Source organism: Gopherus evgoodei, chromosome 3, assembly GCF_007399415.2.
Source record: "Gopherus evgoodei ecotype Sinaloan lineage chromosome 3, rGopEvg1_v1.p, whole genome shotgun sequence".
Taxonomy (NCBI): Eukaryota; Metazoa; Chordata; order Testudines; family Testudinidae; genus Gopherus; species Gopherus evgoodei.
The window spans coordinates 159,841,870-159,862,214 of record NC_044324.1 but is presented as its reverse complement, the minus strand read 5'-3'; the positions used below and the strand labels follow the sequence as shown (position 1 = coordinate 159,862,214).

Below are 20,345 nucleotides of genomic sequence, written 5' to 3'. Positions count from 1 at the left end.
CTGGGGATCAGATTTTTTCGTAAGAACATAAGAATGGCCATACTGGGTCAGACCAAAGGTCCATTTAGTCGAGTCTCCTGTCTTCCTACAGTGGCCAATGCTAGGTGCCCCAGAGGGAATGAACAGAACAGGTAATCAACAAATGATCCATCCTGTGTCACACATTCCCAGCTTCTGATAAATACAGGCTAGGGACACCATCCCTGCCCATCCTGGCTAATAGCCATTGATAGACCTATCCTCCATGAACTTATCTCGTTCATAGTGCTACTCACAGTTTAATGCGAAGATTGTCTTGAAGGAACTCTTCTCCAGTTCATTATTGAGGAATATATAACTACAGCAATTGCTTACATAGAAAAGTAATTTTAGGAAAGAATGTAATGTGGTTTAGGTTTTTTTACCTGACTCTTCGCAACTGGAAACGAGGAGCCAGCTACAACTAGCTTTCATCACGTCACCAGCAAGTGTTTCATAGATCAAAGTTTAAGAGCCTAGAGAAATTAAAAATCAATAGACTTCTAATGTGCTCAACACTGTAGTCTGTGGGTATTGCATAGAGAGCCAGGAAATAACAAAGATTCAGCCTATCAAATGCAGCAAATAAAATGGAGATTTAGCATTTAAGACCAGAATTGACCACGAGGATTATCTAGTTTCATCTCCTGTATAGCACAGGCCACCAGTACCCCCAGCACCCGAACTCTAACCCAAGTCTGGGTAGGTAGTAATACAAAACACTTTGATCACCAAGGGAGGGGGACAAACGTGTATTGTCAGCAAAGGGTAGAACAAGGAGCAGTGCGATCTCATTACGCAGAGGGAAATATAAGATGAATATTAGGAATCACTTTCTAGTGCTCTCTGTGGTAGGAGGTTCTGCCACTGGTGAGGATAAAAGGGCTACTTGGAAGCACAGAGGTAGTTGTAGATAAGACTGTTGTTTGTGGCTTTAGAGCCCAAGAGTAGAGTTCTAATATCAGAGTTCACTGTAGGTCCCATCACTGGATGAAAGGTATGATCCTCTTTTAAGATTAGGGCTGTAATTCAGCTAGGCTGGTCAGTGTGCTTGCAGTTTGCCCCATACTAGCATGCAGTTTGGTCCTTAGATACTAATCTTCTGGAGGGAGGTGAAAACTGAACACCAGGGAAGCTCACCTTGTTTTAAGAAGGTTGGCTGGAATCTCGGGAGCCATCATATGAAAGTTTGCTTTCTTGGTCTCAGGAAGCAGGCTGGGAATGTAGGCCATCATGGCAGTCATTTTGGCCTTTGAATGAATGTGAGTCTTGGGTTATATAACCAGTTCTCTTGCTGCAAATCAAAGGAGAGGCTGGAGAAAGATTAGGGGGATGGTGTGGATTGGTAAATCAGAGCAGTAGCGGATCATGACAAATCCACAGCTGGAGGCGTGCCTTACTCCAGTGGGACTGATTGGAGTTGTGAAGAGTAACTTGAGTTCTATTGTAAATAATCTCTCTTTCAGTAAGTCTCTTATATGTCTAGACTTTGTATCGGTCATGGTTTTTCAAATTTTGAAGTGTTTGGGTGGAATAAATGCTTCTTTTGCCCCCAGAAGAATTTCAGTTATGCTTCCTAGCCACAGCAGTAGTGAGTGCTTGAGAAATAAAGAATTTGAAATTTTTAACAGTGAGGGTAATTAACCACTGGAATGATTTACCAAGGGTTCTGGTGGATTTTCCATCACTGGGAATTTTGAAATCAATACTGGATGTTTTTTCCTAAAAGAGATATTCTAGTTCAAATAAGAATTATTTCAGGGAAGTCTTGTGGCCTCTGTTACTTGAAGTCTTTCTCTGTAACTGTAAGTCTTTAAATGATGATTGGAGGACATCAGTAACTCAGCCAGAGATTAGGAACCTGTTATAGGAGTGGGTGGGTGAGGTTCTGTAGCCAGCAATGTGTAGGAGGTCAGGGTAGGTGATCGTGATGGTCCCTTCTGGCCTTACAGTTTAGGAATCTATGAGATACCACTCAGCTGTAAAGCAAAGGAAAGCATGTGAGCCCCATTGCTGGGGGCACACACGATTGGACTGGATAAAGCACTATAATACAGGGAAGTCTTGCATTGGCTCCTGGTGGGGGGGGATGAAAGATTACCTCAGGACTACTACTTCTCTAACATCTCTGATAGTGGAGCCTGAGGCAGTGGTACAATAAGTGATTTTAGTTTTACTGTCAGATAAACAGGTCAAGCTTCCATCAGGCCTCCTTTACCAATGTTCCTCAACCCTGCCCTGGAGGGGGACAGCCTCCATTGGTCATTCATTCCTTGGATTCTACTGAAGTTCCCAGCAATTGGGCCAGTTAGTACCAGTTATGATAGTGGTTTATGTGATGGGTAGAGCCCTGCAAATTCACAGATATCCACAGACCAATTTTGCAGATCAGATGCGGATACAGATTTTGTTTCTAAAGCCCTGCAGATCTGCGGATATCCACTTTATATCCATGAACCATTTTTGTGGACCAGATGCAGATACAAATTTTGTGTTCACGCAGGGCTCTAGAGATGCGGACACTTGTCCACTAGGAAATTGACTGACATCCTAGTTCATTACCTAATAGCCATTAGAGATGAAAACCAATTTCAGTTACTATCAACCTTAGGCTAGATTAGAACCTGCAACCTAGAAGTCTCAGCCCCCAAATATACCTGATATATAATGCCTGGAGAATGGTGTAAAGCTCCCAGGAGTAATGGAAGAAAGAAAAATGATTCTTATGTATCTCAAAGTAACAACTGACATATGTCTGGTACAAACCCATGCTTGTTTCGTTGTACAAACAGAACTGTTCTCAGAGTGAATGGAGATTTTGATGAAATGTGCATAACTAGCATTTAGTCTTAGTTCTCAAAGGGGGTTGCAGATATTGGGTCTGTGCTGCATTTCAGCAGGCCACCTATTCAAGGGAATGCACTATTCAGACTTGGTTTTATATATTCTATCCAGTTTATCCACCCTTTATAGGGAAGGGTAAACTTGTTTTTCCTTTTTTCCCTTCTCCACTTTGAACACCATTAGTCTGAGCAGGCAGTAAATATGTCGTACTTTGGCAGCACACAAGGGAGACAGAACTGCAGCCTTTGCCTATTAGCCCCAGATTAATTCAGTCCAAATTGTTTTCATCAGATGCTACAGATTACAGGGGTGGGAATCTAGGTCCGACCTCTCCCGGGAGCTGTCCAGTGATTAAAGCAAATCTGTGGTTACAGTCTTGGCTCACCACTAGCACAGAAAGTTAATTTCATGGAACATGACGGCAACATGTAACCTTGCCAGACTTCTTTTCTTCTTTAACCCCTTTACGTTTTTGTTCACCTTTCCTCCCCATCCTGCCAAAGTTGGCTGTCTCTATCTGCCCTCTCCCTAGGGGTGGGATGCATCTGGGTAAGGTTTCTGGGCGAGGCACCTAGCATGTTACACTTAGGACCCTTCCGAAGTCATCATAAGATTCTCGCCAATGTGCAGCACTTTAAGCCAAATGACCTTGAGCATAATTTGTAAGGCAGAAATGGGTGGGACATAGATGATTTCAATAAAGAAATAACTGTCACAAGAGAGGAGCTGATTGGTGCTGACAGCATTGGGCTGGATTAACATTGGGGCATGGACTCTCCTGACTGGCAGGACAATAGATAAAGAGCATCTATCTCCCCCACCCCTTTTTTCTTTCTTTGCATGGAAACATTTGATATCGACCCTGTGACACCACAGGGTGTGGAGATAATGTGAGAAAGCCCTTGGACCAAGCACACCCTGGGTGCAGGGGTGTCCCACACTTAGAACATGCCAGGTGCAGATACTGGAACAGCCTAAAAATTACTATTAACTCTCTCCTCTCTCCTACGCCTCCCCCCCCCCCATGTAAAGGAACGATAAAACAGGCTACTTAAAGCAGTTAGGAAAGTTTTCACACCCTGGGCATTTGGAGCTGCACCATTCTTCTCCCCCCTTATGGACGCAAGGTCTTTCAGTATTGGGTGGTGGAGCCGAGTCATTGGCAACATAGAGAACTGGATGGCTGAAAGAGCTGGGGAAAGGGATGTGGCATCTCACCCTGGTTCAGTCGATGAAATCCAGCTCCCATCAGCAGTGGTCGCAAGTCATTGCCTTTGACAGATCTCAGTCCAATGTCCACCAATTGAGCTGACAGTAATTAGCCCTCTTGTCGTGGCCTCAGTGCCAAGGTCGGAGATTGACTGGGACATGGACACTGAGCTTTCCTTTTGTCCTTAGATGGTCTCTCTGGGTTTGCACCTAGGCTCGCTGGTAGGGATGTTGTCCCTGTTGTGTGGATAAATCATCAGTCCACAGAGTTATTGGTCAGTCCCCTATATCAGCATTAAGTTGCCTAAACTTTTAATTTTAAAAGGGACTGGGTCTGAAAACGAGGGTTAGAATGGAGCCAGAGAACAGGAACTGTAGATGAGGAATCGTCAGGGGCAGGCACCTTGGATACTCTGGCACTAGTGCCTTTATGTAGTAGAGAAAGTGTGACTTAATAAAGCTCTAGACTCAGTTTCTGTTGACGTCAACAGGGCTTGAGAGGATCTAGCATGAGCAATAGCTCCCAGAACCAGTGCTACAGTCCGTTTATTTCAGAATCAAGTCTATCCAATACCATAGTGGTGGGTGTGGGATATAAACCTTGATAGCTAGATATCCTGGCTTTTGCATTGGCTCAGCCCATAGCAGAGGTCTAGTTTGCCTGCACCAGCAGATATGGAAGTGTGTATTGTGCTCTTCCACCTGGCCCTGATTTCTCTCAGGCTGGGCATGGGGAATGTCTGCTGACAGGTCTCTACCAGGCTGCAAGCCATATGTGCATGCTCTTTCCACCCAAAATATGGAAATGTTTACAGCAGCAGCAGAGAAATAAACTCCCAACTAGCTTGGTGAGTCTGGCAGTGGGAAACTTCCAGCAGATTGGGAAAAACAAGTCCGGCATTTCCGGTGGACCCATGGGATAACATGATATCAGCATGTGAAAGGGGTGTGTCTGCATTGGTCTGAGCGGTGTGCTAACATTTGTTGTGCTGCGTGTGGAAATGGAAAGCATATCTCTGAATGCTGGGCTGTGCCCTTTGCACAGCTAATGGACCCCAGTGCAGCAGCTGCCGCTGCTGTGTCTAAAGCTCCATCATCCCTGTTATGTTGTGTTACCAGATCCTGGAGATACACCACTTAAATTGTGTTTTATAAATAATGCCTTGCACTTCTGTAGCTTTTAATCTGAAAGGTCAACAGCAGTGAAGTCTACAAAGATCTCTGAACCTTGGCTGAACACACAACCTGCTCTCAGTGCTCTCTGGTAACAAGACTTCCCTTCCTCGTCACTGCTCTAACAGTCCTCCTAATATGCATGCAGCCAAAGGGCTGAAAGTTAGTTCTATTAGTTACAGTACAGTTCTCTTATGAAGCACTTACTCCTGACAAGATTTACTAGATTTTGGACTTAATCCCCCTTTGCCCCCCACCCCAAAGGGACATGACAGAAACTCCACCTTGGGAAATTGGATAAAGAATTGAGGAATAAACAGTAGAGGAAAATCCTGCGCTCAGTTTACAGGGGAAAACCCAGACGTGGCCTAACATATGAGCGTAGATGTCTGTGTACACAGCTCCTGATGAGCTAAAGATCAGTTCTCCACTCAATCAGAAACATTGTGGAAAATATCTTCCTGCATGTTTTGTAAAACTGTATCTTTGTATATCTGGATGTTCGACAGATTATATTAGATACATAGTCTGAAAATGGCAGTGAATGGTGAGATGGCAAAAATGGATGATGACCCAATGATTTACATTAATTAATCTATAAAAGACTCTGAACTTCAGAGGACCTAACAAAGCTAAGCCAATAGGCTACACAATGGCAGGTGAAATTCATTGCTGACAAAATCCCAGATAATATACACCGGAGGGAATAATTTTGAACTTCTCATACGTAGCACTGGGGCAGTATCAGCACCTAAGAATTACAGCCATTGGTGCAGCTCTGGCACTGATCATTCTGCCTTCTTCCCTTGCTTCCCTAGGATGTCTTATTGCTGAGTCAGTTCATCCGTTCTGATGGAGGGATGCTGCCCCGTAGGATCACAGGTCTTTGTCTGGAGGAGCATAAGAAAGTTGCAGTGTGCGTACAAATGGCTCACCGAGCAGGTAACAAGTCCTATCTGGGAACAAGCCCCAGACCCCTTTATTTAGTAGTAACCACTTTGGGGAGGGAACATACCTTCCTCCCTTCCCACCACAACCACCGGAGTTACTAAGCTGCCAGTGGGCTCGTATTGTTTTGGGACCCCTTATTACCAAGTGCCCAGAGCCCTTTCAACCAACCTCCAAAAGGGTGATGAAACGCTACCCAGTGGCCCTAAAGAATTTTGAGCCTTCTTCCTTCCACCTAAATCATGAGCCATTAGTACTCACAGCAGTATAAGAAAAATCCAAGTCCGTGAAAGGAACTCCTGATGACAAAGAGCCCAAAACATTGCATCTGTTCAGGCAAAAAGCCTGTTGTTGGCTTCACTGCAACTACATATGGCAAATTACCAGGCATAATTTGCCAAATACAATTTCCTGACTTGGAAGAGGATGATCCATTTTTGCCTAAATTGCTTCAAGACACTGAGAAGGAGCTGAAGGGAGGCCAGGAAGGCCAGACAGTTGCCAGGAGAGCTCTGCAGGTGGCAGCCACACAGGCCTTGGACATAGCCACAAGGTTGATGGCTACATTTGTGATCAGGAAACTAACCTCATGGCTATGTTCCTGGAGGGTACCAAGAGAGGTGTAGGATACCATTCAAGATCTCCCATTCAAGGAAATGGAGCTCTTCAGTTCAAGGACTAGGCTCTACCTCCCTAAAGGAAGCAGACCACCCTCAGATGCCAGAGGATTTACACACCATACACCAGTAGGAATTCCTACAAATATCAACCCCAACAAAGGCAATGGGCTTACCTTTACTCCCACAGTAGACAACCAGACTTCCAACAATAGAAATGTTCACAGTACCTGTGGAGGTGCCCTTTATCTGCCTCCTCCATCACCTACTGCTCCTCATCACTCCAATAGCAAATTTGATGGGAATGTCATGGGCCACATAAGAATCGATCAGGTGCTAGCAACTACCTTCAGGACCCAGCTTGCCCCACTTCGTTGGTCTTGGTCTGATATCACCTTGGACAAATGGGTGTTGGGAACCATATCCATGATTATCCCACTCATTTCCCCATCCCTCTTCAGGGACTCATCTCATGAGAGCCTTTTACAGAAAGAAGTGGCCTTGTTGCTTTATCTAGGAGCCATAGAAGAAGTTCCACAGGAGTACAGGGGTAGAGGTTTCTACTTGCAGTGCATCTTTATCCCAAAGAGGGAAGGGATGTCTGATCTTTGTCCTAGACCTGAAGGGAGTGAACAAATACATGTGCTGTCTCAGATTCAGGATGGTAACGCTTGCCTCCATCACTGGCTGCTGTACCTTTCCCACTGAATATCAAGACTCACTCCACCAGATTTTAAATGATTTGTTTTGCCTGTGTCAGATATGTGCCAATGTCAGAGATCTCATGTAGAGTAACCCACTGACTTTTGTCAAGTGCTGTGCCTTGGACTTAGCTGCTAGGTCAGATGCCACGTTCAGGAGAGCAGCACTCCAATCGTTGCAGGTGGAATTCCATGGAGGCAGTGTTGCCTAGTCAATACAGTAACAAAGTAGGATTCAGGAAGCCTGGGTTCTGTTCCCACTGGCATGCTGGGTGACCTTGGGCAAGTTGTGTCACCTCTCTGTGCTTCAGTTCCCTCTTCTGTAAATGAGGAAAAGCCCTTTCGTAAAGCACTGTGAAATCTACTGATGAAATGCTATACGTATATATATTTTATTTCGACTATCCATAGGAGATACTTCTTGCCTGCAGTGGGCTCCACATTGACACGTTCTTGAAAAGAGAGTGGTTATTTACCCTGCAGTTATTGTGGTTCTTTGAGATGATGTAGCCAGCGTGGGTCCCACAGCTGCCCCTCCGAGTCTGCTCTTAGGAGTTCTCAGCTACTGTGGGCTTTGAATTCCAAGGGAACTGAACATGTAGTCAGAGGCATCCAGTAAGTAACTGTTCCTTCATGTCTCAGTGATCTCTGACATGGAACAAAGCAACAATTTATGCATAATAGCATGCCACAAGTGTTCAGGACAGGAAGTGAATGTAATGTTTGGCATATAGCCCCACTCATCTGAGGATTTCAAATTAATGTACGGAGATGGGGAAGTGACTTGCCCAAGGTCACAGAGCAAGGTGTCAATCAGGAATGGATCCCAGGTGCCCTAAATGTTTCCTTGCTCTAGCCATTATGCCTGCTCTCCCATGCTATATTCAAATTAAAATGCAGAGAGAATTCAAAGAGGCAGACTGTAATCCTTCAGCTAGAATTTGGCTAGATGTCGGTGCCCTCACTCTGATAAACAGCACCGGGGGATATTTAGTGAGCATAAGTGGTCAGCTCTTCAGTTATATGTTTCATTTCAAATACAGCACCTCTAGCAGCACTGTGCCCCTGCCTGTATTAGGATATTGGTTCAGTACTGACTCGGTGGGAAGAATGCCCCTTCCATTATAGCCCCTTGGGCTCTCTCTAGCGATCTCCTATCCAAATACTGACCAGGCTGCTTAGCTTATGAGTTGTAATGGCATCTCAGAGTGGTATAACTGTAGCTATTAGCAAGGGAACAATGCAAAAATTCAAATCTTTCCTTTCCCATTTCAGGTTTGCTGCCAAACCACAGGCCGCTGCTTCCTGAAGGGCATGTTTCCAAGAAACCCAAGCTCAACAGGTGAACAGTTTTTTCTTGCCTTTAAGGGGACTGGAGATGGGAGGGCATTTCTGCCTCCAAACAAGCCTAAGGCAGTGAAGTCAGCCTGGATTCAGGACCTATAATGAGTGAGGCTCTGTCACTATGCTCTAGCCTGCCAATACTTCAAGGTGCTCCACAACTAACCATACCTGATCCAAACCTCCACACAGAGTTGAGAAACTGCTGTACACATGAGATATATTCTCCTTCCCTCAAACCGGCTTCCCCCTAATTGGCAATAGTGCAGGGAGGATACTGCAGTGAGGACTGCTGGTACAAATCTCTCAGCTAGACAGGATGCAGAGAAGCCCATGGTGAGCAATAGCAGTGGGTGGCAGAGGACAGGCAAAAGGAGCTTCTTACAGGCATGCTGCACTCTTTGTCCTTTTCCCGTTTTCCCCTTTTGCCTGTAGTTTGCCCTTCACCCTCAGCTTGCCCTTCCTGTGTAACAAGCTCTCTTTCCTCCCCCCTCACTATCCCCCCCCACCCCCACCCCCCGCTGTGCAGCCCCCTGGCCTTTGATGGGAGAACTGAAAACCCTCTGTGCCTCCCTCACTGTTGGGAGGTGCTAATCCCGTTTATGACCTCACACTCTGTTTCCATGGAGATGTCAAAGCAGTTTATGAACCTTCATTAGAGAGTTGTGGGGTTACCAGAGGCCATGGGCCTGTTGCTGGGAGAGTTTAGACTCCAAATCTCAGGGTGGCTTGAGACTCCTGGGATTTGGGCCTGGCTTTCTAGCTGAGACTTGGTGGGCAGCTCTTTGGGGTTTGCCAGGCCACTGGAGGTGTGCCTATACTGCAGTTAAAAAACTCCAGCTGGCCCATGACAGCTGACTTGGGCTAAGGGGCTGTTTCATTGCAGTGTAGACATTCAGGCTTGGGCTGGAGCCCGGCGCTAAGACCCTGCGAGGTGGGAGGGTCCCAGAGCTCGGGCTGCAGCCCAAGCCCATATGTCTATACCGCAATTAAACAGCCTCGCAGCCCAAGTCCCACGAGCCTGAGTCAGCTGGCACGGGCCAGCTGCGGGTGTCTAATTGCTGTGTAGACATACCCACGCTGTGCTGTCAGCAGGGATCAGATTGTGTGCAGTCAGGGTCTCCACAGTGGAAGACTGTATAGGATATGGCCCTCAGATATTGGGCTCTGAAATACCTCACATTTCCATATCTTAAACCTCTTTGAGATTATTTATTAATTGTGCATATCTAGCACATCTGAGATAAAGTGCAGCAATTTCAACCAAGGCTCCAGGGCTAGCACCCTGACTTCTACTAATTATGCTGTGGGCTCTTCAAATGGGTACCTCCATATACATCTGGCAGCACAGCACCCCTGAGAACTAAGCTTGGGACTTGGTATCTGAGTGCTCCCTACTGGATCACTGTCGCCTCGCTCTGCAGTGGGAGGAGAAAGGTATCAGAGCTGGGGCTGGGATTGAGTTAGGGAAGGGAAGGCAGGGAGAGCTGGGGCAGGCAGGGAGTTGAGAAGAGCTGGCAGTTTGTGAAGGAGGCAGGATTGGGGTTGAGCGATCAGGCTGGAGATTGGGGAAGATGAGGATGAAGCTGAGGGAGGCAGGCTAGGAGCTGGGGGACTGCAATGAGGGCATTTCAGGAATGCTTCTTAGAATATTGTCTCTTCTAACTGCTGGAGGTAAAAAGCTCTGCATTTTTGGAGTCTTGCCATATCTCGGCTGCTGCAGCGCTGTGAGAGCTTTGGCTATGTGCCTACCTCCACCTGTGCCTCCCACATCACTCTCTGGAACAGCAGCCAGCGCTGCACAGGGGAAAAGACTTTAACCGCTTCCTTCCTCCTGCCCAAATGGCCACCTCCCTTTCCCTTCATGGTACACAGCAGTGTCAAAAGATGGGCTTGTGGTTAAGACACTGGCCTGGGACTTGGGAGACCTGGGTTTAGTTCCAGGCTCAAGCATGGACTCCCTGCCTGACTTTGGACAACTCATTTAATTTCTCTGCCTTGATTTCCCCCCGTCTGTGAAGTTCCTCAAATATCCACAAGTATGTGGGTTGTGCTCAGATCCTGTGGCGATGGGGGACCTAAGATCCTGTCCATAGTGAGTTAGGTGCCTGGGACCTTTGAGTAAACTCAGCCACCTCCATTCAGTGCAGTGAGAGTTGAGGAGCCTTTACCAGTTTCCCCACAAAGCCTTTGAGGTATAACATTAGGACCCCTCAGGTCAGCTGACTTGTCACTTTGCTGCCTTTGAGCCGATTGGGTTTCAAAGTGCCAGCCTGGGGGGAGGGGTCAGTTGTGCTTTGAGAGGGGACTGAGACTGGGTGGAGGGGGGCTGTGCAGTGAGAGGCAGAGCAGAAGGGTCTGGCCTGTCCCAGCCAACACTGTCTCACACAGCTCAGTGGTGTATTTATCAGTTCCCCTAGAGCAGTAGCCCCTACTCCCCTCTTCCCCTGAGAGGACTGCTGAGTTGAGTGCTCTGGTCCTTGCTAGCACAGCCTCCTGGCCTCTCCAGGTACCTCCCTACTTGAATGAGATCCTTAGTTCCCTTTGGCATTGCTGCTATAGCCTTGGAGACATCCATGGGGATTCGCTGAGGGGTGTCCTTGCAAAAAGTTTCTACAGAGACCCCAACAGGAGCTGCAGTGACACCAGACAACTTCTCTGTCCATTTATTAAAGCCCTGCAGTTCTTCTTCCAAGGCGAGGGAGACAAGTGAACAAGTTCCAGGGATCTTAAAACCAGCCTAGGTAGCCACTGAACTCAACTAGCTCTTCCTGTAGTGCTGGCTGTGTCTCTCTCCCCCCACACTACTGTGTGAACAGTGTTAAAAACAACATTCTCCCTGCCTGTCACTGCTGCAGCATATTGACTCTGCTATTGAAATGCTATCAGCTGGGCCTGGTTGGCCTCTTAGCAGTACATGGGACAGGCAGGAAGGCAAAGCGCCTTGCATTACTCTGCAGTGACCTCTCTCTCTGGCTAAAGGGGCATCACTTCATGAGCTCTGTAGAGTGTCTTTCTGGTCTTTAGCTGAAGGAAGATGGCAGGTGGGTGGGACGTGGAAGATATGAGGAAGTAAAGCCAAGAGGAAGGGAGGTGAGGAGTGATGTGGTTTCTGGGGGTTACCAGAGCTGCACACTTTGGGAGAAGAGCAGCTTGCTCAGATGCCTAGCAATGTCAAGCTCTCTGATTCTCATCCCCTTCCCACCACATAGTTGCCCTGTTGCAGGTTGTTTCCCCTCACCCCCCTGCCCCTGTACCACACATCTCTGTCTCAGGAACTTGCATTGGCCTCTTCTTTTCACATGGTAGTTCCTTCTCTGAATCTCCTGAACAGGAGGCAGGACGATAGGGATGGAGAGCTTTGTGGTTCTGTGAAGAGTAAAGTCTCGTCTCCAGGTGGCGGTTAGAGCAGGGATCAGGAACCTTTGGCATGCGGCCCATCAGGGAAATGCGCTGGTGTGCCAGGATGGTTTGTCTACCTGCAGCGTCCACAGGTTCGGCCGATCACAGCTCCCACTGGCCACAGTTCACCATTCCAGGCCAATGGGGGCTGCGGGAAATGGCGCAGGCTGAGGGATGTGCTGGCTGCCGCTTCCCATGGCCCCCATTGGCCTGGAACGGTGAACCACGGCCAGTGAGAGCTGCGATCGGCTGAAACTGCAGACGCTGCAGGTAAACAAACCGTCTCGGTCTGCCAGCGGATTTCCCTGATGGGCCGCGTGCCAAAGGTTGCCGATCCCTGGGTTAGAGGTTTGCTCCAAGCTGAGGGACAGTGTCTCTGTGTTATTATCTTATCTGCAGTTATATATGCTCACCCTCCTCTGCTCCTGAAATTCCTTTCCTCGCTCCCCTGTGCAGAAAGATAAGCAGCCCATTCAGCCACCTCTTGTCCTGTGTGGCTCTTTGCCCTAGCTGTAGAAACATCCCACTGCAGGGATGGCCAACCTGTGGTTCTGGAAGTTAATATGCGGCTCCTTGTATAGGCACCGACTCCGGGGCTGGAACTACAGGCACTAACTTTCCAATGTGCTGGGGGGTGCTCAGTGGTCAACTCCTGGCTCTGCCACAGGCCCTGCTCCTACTCCAACCCTTCCCGCCCCCTCCCCTGCGTCTGCTGTGCCCTCACTCCTCCCCCAGAGCCTCCTGCACGCCACAAAACAGCTGATTGGGAGGGACGGGGGAGCTGATGCGGGGCTGCTGATATATTACTGTGGCTCTTTGGCAATGCACATTGGTAAATTCTGGCTCCTTCTCAGACTCAGGTTGGCCACCTCTGTCCCACTGTCTCTTTTTGAGAGAGCTGGGAAGAGACTGTCTAGCTCTGGACATGGCCACCAGAGAGCTCCATAAGAGGGTGTCAGAGAGGATGACCTGGGCTCATGTATGAGGAGGGGAAATGTTACCTTGAGCTGGATGTGAAGGTGTTCGGTGCTTTGAACCGCTTCTCAAACAGCCAGTGTGGGTCATCTTGAGGCTTAGACTGAGTAAGTGCTGTCATTGGCTACTGGAGTGACAGGCTCAGGACTGCTGCCTGAGATGACAAGGTTGGTGTTAGATTCCCATACACCCTCCCTAGGGTCAGAAGAGATTCACTGTTGGTAATGACCTGCCACGGGTAGGTCTACTAAGTCAAAAACCAGGCAACCTTGCTGATCAGTATAACAAGTGGTTTCATTCCATCCCCATGGACCTTTCTGCTTCCTGAGTAGGAGTCACAGCCCAGCGTCTTTGCTAAAGGTTGGACTGAGACTCTAAATCCTATTTCCAAGAGTTGAACTTAAGCTTCAATGTGCGACTGGCAGGAATCAGGCAAATGGCTTCATTCAAGGGAAGCAGAGGAAGTTTAACGCATGGTTCCTTCCAGAGTCCCATCAGTGCTGCTCAGAGCAGCATCAGCTGGAGGTTTCTGCAGACCAGACCAATGCAAAGCTCCCTTGTTTCTCCTCCCTCCCCTGAAGTGAGCTTCTACACTGAAGCCCTGGCCAGAGCCTCTCAAAGGGCTGTTCATCAGAGGACTTTCCCATGAAAAGCCATCTGCACAAATGTTCCCAACAGATAGTCTTTGTTCTTAAGGCATTTGCAGCTTCTTCCTTCCTTACTGGCTGAGATGGAGTGGAAGACCAGCTCTTGGGATGGGCTGAATGGTTCCTGAGGCAACGAGCAAAGGACAGCTTATTGGGCAGTTGTCAGACTCTGGCTTCTCACAAACTAACTTTGGGGACTGCACAGCAGCAGCCCCTGAAATTTTCTTCTGCTTAAGGTCATCTCAGAAAGGATATTATGTCTCCCAACATGCTGTGCCCAAATTCCACTTGCCCTGTCAATTGAAGTGACCCTGTTTCTTAGCACAGGGTCTGCCTTCTGATCTCATCTGGGTGACGGCTCCAGTGGTGCTTGCCAAGTGCCATTGTAAGGAATTCAGTCAAGCAAGATGACCTCTGTTGTAAGGTAATGGGAGTTGCTGCCCAGCCGGTGGCCTCTTGGCCCAGTGATTATAACTTGTGTGTTTAGCACCCAGCCACCTAGCTTGCCCTGTCCCTTTTGTCCCTCCATAAAATGTTTCACAAGTATGCTCCCTGCACGTACATGGTGCCGTGTCTCACATATCTGTTGTTCTTCAGGGAAACAAAAGCCCTGTTTCCTCTTGACTGTGAAGTGGTCCCATTATGTTACCTGATGTGTGAACCTCTCCTCACCAGTCCTTTCCCTGAAGCGTGATAAGAGTCCCTCCCTGATCTGAGCTCCTCTTTCCATCAGGTCACTTGCAGCATCCCCTTTGCCCGCTCAAGGTGCTCCTAGTAATGTGGCGGTGATGGCACTAACTGTTCCCATTCTTGCTGCCCACATTGTGTGTGGCAGAGCAAGCACTGAGGATTGGATCACTGGGAGATGGTGACCTGCACACCCTAGTTTGTTTTCAGTTACACACACTACTCTGCATAAGAAGGAGTCTGCATTCAGGATTGGGAGAGCCCACTGTGCTTTAACACTAAGGAGGTGTTTGAGAAGTGACAGTGGTAGAAGCAGGTCTAGTGCAAGTGTGTGAGATACCTACTCAGGCTGTGATAGCTTATGGTTAACAGCTGAGGCAGAGAGAGAAGGTCCGGGTCCAAGCAGCACTCTGTGGCCGTGATCTCCTCCCTGTTGTCCGGATACTGGCCAGGTGAGAGACCTCTCTCTGTATTTCTCATATCCTCTTTGCTTCCTGTTTGGTAGCTTCTTGACAGTAATAGCTTGTTAATGCCATCTGTTAGCTGCTTTACCAGCTGAGGGCCCATTGTAGCAATACTGTTGTCGGGTATCCACGTTTTGGTGGCCAGAGTGTAACAGGGTGTGTTAGCTGTTGTGCCCTTTGCCCCGCTTCATCGCATGTTGGAGTGATGCCTCTGCCCATAGAATCATGTTTGTAGAAAAGCCTTCAGCTCCATCTCCTGGCAATGCAGAATTGTTCCCTACAGGGCACTTTCTAGTGCTTTGCCCAGTTTAGGGCTTCTGCCGCCTCCTTGAGATGATTCCACAGACTAAGGAGATGATCCGTCACTGTCAGGGATTGTTCCCTGATCTTCAGCCTGCATTTTTCTTTTCTTAATTTCATCACATTATACCTAGTTATGCCTTTGTTATGCTTTCACCTGGCATGTGCTGAGCAGTTACATGTTGCAGCAACATTTTTTAACAGCCAGCTCGAAAGAGTGAGATTTTTGTAAGGCTTTTCCAGTACCATGTGCAACTGCAGTCTGCATTCAGAAATTCCAGAGCCATGTGTGCAGGCCACACACACCAGAACAGTCTGGGAAGCTGTCATGAGCAGCTTCAGATCAAACCTCCCTCCCTGCTTTCAAGATTAGAAACCTCACTAATTTGGCTGCTTCCTTTCCAGTATATAAATTGTTAGAGGCCAAGTGTGGGAGATTGCTGTTCTGACCTCAATGGCCATTCCAGAGGCAGAGTCTGGAGTCACTTTTATGTGGAAGTTGTACTGGCTGCTCATTAGGTCGGGACCTAAATATTGGTTAAAGCAAAACTCCATGAAATCATCCCTTCCATAAACTAGTATGGGGATTACAGTTGTGACTGTAGGTCATAGCTTCTCAGGGCCTGCTCTCTGTCAGTGGGAGATGCTGTGGATTATGGGGTAGAAGAGCTGGATTTGGAGAGCTCACAACTACTCCATTTCCACCTTCCTGCCAGAAGGAGGCATTATAAGGTTTGGAGTCAGAGTATTGGGTGCAGATAGCTCCCATCTTATTCTTCCCTAGTCTTAGTCCTTCTTTGTCTCTTGGAGAAAGGAGAAATTGCCCTGTGTCATGTAAAAAGCAGATTACTTAGTAGCAACTGGCTGCTAAGCTCCTAGAAGGAAGTGTTAGCTGGGATTAGTGTGTCTCCTGCAGACACCCCTTTCCACAATCTGGAAGCTGACTCCAGCTTCTTATTGTTATCAGCACTTAACTTACATGGCATGTGGCTTCTCACCTGCATTGAAAGCTTGTAGCCTTGTTCCCTATGTTCTGCGTAGACTATGAGTTCAACAACAAAGAACCAGAGCAGCCTCAGGTGAGTGGAAGCTAAGAGACATCCTGGGAAGGGGACGTGGCAAGGAGGAGGCAGCCCTGCCAGCACTTTGATAGAGTGTTTCCTGCACAGGCTCAAGCCCTCTGCTCTTAATCCAAACAAGCGCCAGATTGAAAAAGTTCAGTCAGGGTTCAGAAGTTCAGCCTTGAGCTGCACCGGGATGGCTCCTGCTTGAGCTGCACACAGGGCCGCAGCTGCCCCATGTGCAAGTCATTTCCCTCACCCTAGCCCACTCCTTAGTGTTAAGCAGCAGTGTCTGGATAACGGAACTTGTAGGCTTGTCCCGCTCACAGACTGAACCCTGGAACCCGACTTCCCTGTGCCATCGCAATTTGGGATGGCCCAGGGTTCTCCAAAGACCACAGGTTACCAACTGCAGCTGTTTTCTCATTCTTGCCAGACACCCAACAGGGTGGAAACTAGCTTTGCATGCTGCTCAGTCCCACCACACATTGTTACATAGTGGTGATTGTGACGTGGGGCTACCCGCACACACCTCTCCCAAACCTCTTTCCCCAGGACTGGTAGTCGTGGCCCCCTTTGGCACTCGTGTGGCTAAAAGTTTGTGACTACTCTGAGAATGCAGAATGCTTTGTCCATCCACACTCCAAGTCATGTCAGGCTCTAAGCTTTGCCCTGGCAGCACTGATGTGGTTAAGAAAATGCAATCATGTGGAGTGTAGGGGAAAGCAAAGACTCTCCCTACAATGGACCCTAGTGCTTGCATACAGTGGTAATGGGAAATAAGAAAACTTGAGTGGAATGGGATGCACAAATTATCAAACCAAGCACTGTGCTCAGAAACCAGAATTAGCCTGAAAACTCCAGGTGCTGGACAGGTTCCATGGCCTTTCCCCTCTGTGTTCCTACCTGATCGAAAATGAGTGCATTATAGCATCAAAGAGTGGGAACAGGGGGTTAGGCAGAGAGTAGGAAAGGTGCTTTGCGGCAAAGTGGCTGCTCAGGGGCCTCAGGGCATTGCTTGCTTTTTGCCATTGCAGGATCATCAGAGTAAAAAGCAGCAAGCAAAATAGGTCAAAATTGAGTTTTGGACAAAGCAAGCTTTAGAAACAGTAAAAGCAAACTATGCTCCAAGAAGGGAGAGCGTCCAAATGTCTGTTTCAGCTAACAGTGAAAAGCCCCAGCCTGCTGTCCTCAAAGGAAGCCAAAGGGCTGGATTAGACCTGCTCAAAGGAGAAATAACAAAAGCTCTAAAATCAGGCCATTACTAAATCCTTTTTTCCTATGCCCATTTGGGATGTGCGCTTCCAGCGCCCACGTGAAAACAGGGATTTCTTAAAGCCACCGGCTGTCTAAACGTGCACACAGCATTGATGTATATCTCCAACATTAACTATGCTTCCCTCTTCTAGTGAGATCATTTGTTATCACGGGAGCTCTTTCCCGTAAGTGGATGGTCACGTGATCAAAACTGCACTTGGCACATTGTGATGCATTGAAACAATTTTGGATTTTCCTCCTCTTTCCCGATAACTTAAGTTCCACTTCATCAGAGCTTACTGTAGGTGGATGGCTGCAGTTCAGATGAAATGTAAAAATAAGGACCTGTCCCTTTGTGCTCATTAAAGATCCTGTAGAACTTCTCCCAAAAGAAACAGCTTTAACCCAGTTTCTGGCCAAATTCCAAATTGGTAATTGCTTTTGGTAGCTCTAAATCCTGCCTGCATTTTCAACTGAATATGGGAGTCTCCTTGACTTCCTGTCCTAAAGGCTCCACTAATGCACCAGTATAAGATTAACCATAGAAAGGGACTAATCCAGTATATGCAAATGAGAACAAGTGAGTTGATTCTATGATGTGCAACTCTCCCTTCCATTCTCACTCCCTTGTTGTCTCCTCTGTACATGTTCATGTCTGCTCTAGTTGTAAGCGCCTCCACCAAAAGCCTAAATCTCCTTATTTGCCTGTAAAGCAGCTGAGAGGCAACTTTGTTTCAGTAGCAGAGATCTTTAAACACAATTTGTTTGTAAAGTTCTTTGGGAACCTTGAGGAAGAAAAGTGCTGGCAAAATGTGTGCTATTTTCATGTAGTCCATAACCACCCAGCATTGAGAGATTTATTTTACAGTTCCCAAGCATGTAGTAAATGCCTTGCTATACATATAAGTTGCACATGGCCTCTGCCCAAAGCACTTAACATATAAATTCACACATGATGCAAATAAGAGGCAACAAAACTTTTTTTTTTTTTGGGGGGGGGGGGGAGAAGAGAAACAGATTGGAGTCACACTGAGATCACATGATTACTCAGCGGAGAGCAGCAAACAACATTGTAGGGCAAAAAGCTTACCCGTCTGTTCCAAATTGTAATTTGTCCAAGAATGGTTTACATCAGAGTTTTGCTTCAGATCATACCTGACAAAACATATTTCTTCAAGGACTTCTGTTCCCTCCCTACTAGTAGCGAAAAATTTGAAGGGCAACAAAATTCCAGGCCTCCCAGACATTGAATTAGATCCCTGCTAGCTGACACTGGGCATGAAATTCCATCTTGTGTATAAGATGTAAAGTTCAAATTGTAAAAATTCAGTTTAGTCTGTTAAATCGCTAGGAGTTGCTCTTGCGATATATTTGCAGTTGTAATTCCACTCCCAGCGCTTTTTGCATTGCAAGGTCTGGTTTCCTGCACCAGCAAGTTGGAACAGTTATACAGGCACATCACAGCAAATGTATGTGTATAAATTAATTGGCCAGAATCCCAGGAGAAATAGCTGCCTACCTAATGAAAACAGACTGACACCTTTGGAGACTTTCAGCTGAGTTGGGCCTGCCTTATTCAGGCTGGCTATGGAGTTGGTGTCTTCCCAATGAGATGGAACAGGGGGGGATGAATTTAGAGTTGGTTTTTGATACTAAAGGAACTGGATGCTCAAACTTAGCCAAACAGGATCAGATGGACAATTTGCCAAGAGCCTGCACCTCATTTACACAGAATGGAGCTCATGGCAGTTTCCATTGTCTTCTATACAGAGGTACAGCCTATGAGTCCCAGGATGCAGTGCTCCCTTTCAGTGATCCTTCCTGATCCAATGGGGAGCTTTACTTACTGGGCTCTCTGGTGTTCATAGTCCTTGCCTCTATATTAAAAAGGAGGCAGTGGTCACCCCAGCTTTAGCCAAAGCCTTTTCTCGATTATCGGTCTCAAATTTGAGGTGCTTTTCTGCTTCTGTTTTTACAGGTATCTTACCCGCTGGTCAGTCAGATCTGCTAAGCCTATCTGGAAGAGGGGCCCTAAGTGGTGCAGAATCCCCTTTCGTGTTGGACATCCCTTGCTGATGAATAACATCAACTATGGGCAGAGGCCTGTTTATTTAAATCACTGAGGCACAGTGGAACTTGCATAACGAATGGGTCACAGCTCTTCAGGCAACACCCTGATTCCAAGCATCTCTCCTTTTAGCATTCTGCATTGTCTCCAGTGAGCAAGCAACCATCTGCTTCTCTGGGGCATGCAGGATTCGTAATCATTGCCTTCCTGTGCAAGTAGAACAAGGGCTGACATTTGACTATATTTTAAAAGCAGGAAAGGATCGGATCATTGGTTCATGACGACCCAAGAGGGTTTTTGCAGCAGGAAGCTTTAGAAGGAGAATACCTCTCAGATCTGATCTGTCACTGGCCCAAGCCGTAGAACCTTTGACTCTGAAGAAAAGTTCTCTGCTCCCTACTACCTCATCAGGAGTGATGGAAATTGTGTTAATCACACAAGTGGAATACTTTTGTAGTCTGTAATGACCTTAGTTTGAGGCAGAAAACACATGACAGTGGCTGGCAGGCATTTGGCATGATGATTGTGTCTCACTATATGCCTGTTAGGATTACTTACTGGCTCCCTGTAACTCTTGTGCCTGACAAATACAAAACACATTGACACTCTTAATGACTTGGTCTGTTTTCTTCT

At 47.3% G+C, this 20,345-nt stretch overlaps 1 protein-coding gene across 1 annotated transcript in view; it reads left to right on the top strand.

The window, feature by feature from the left end:
* The window catches only part of MRPS18A (mitochondrial ribosomal protein S18A), a 30,847-nt gene extending 10,523 nt beyond the window's left edge, over positions 1-20,324 (top strand). The window contains exons 4-6 of the mRNA XM_030557193.1: positions 6,063-6,186; positions 8,786-8,852; positions 19,623-20,324. Of these exons, the coding sequence (XP_030413053.1) occupies positions 6,063-6,186; positions 8,786-8,852; positions 19,623-19,767 (336 nt within the window). The 3' untranslated portion in view covers positions 19,768-20,324. The remainder of the gene's footprint in view (positions 1-6,062; positions 6,187-8,785; positions 8,853-19,622) is intronic.
* Positions 20,325-20,345: the final 21 nt, after the last annotated feature.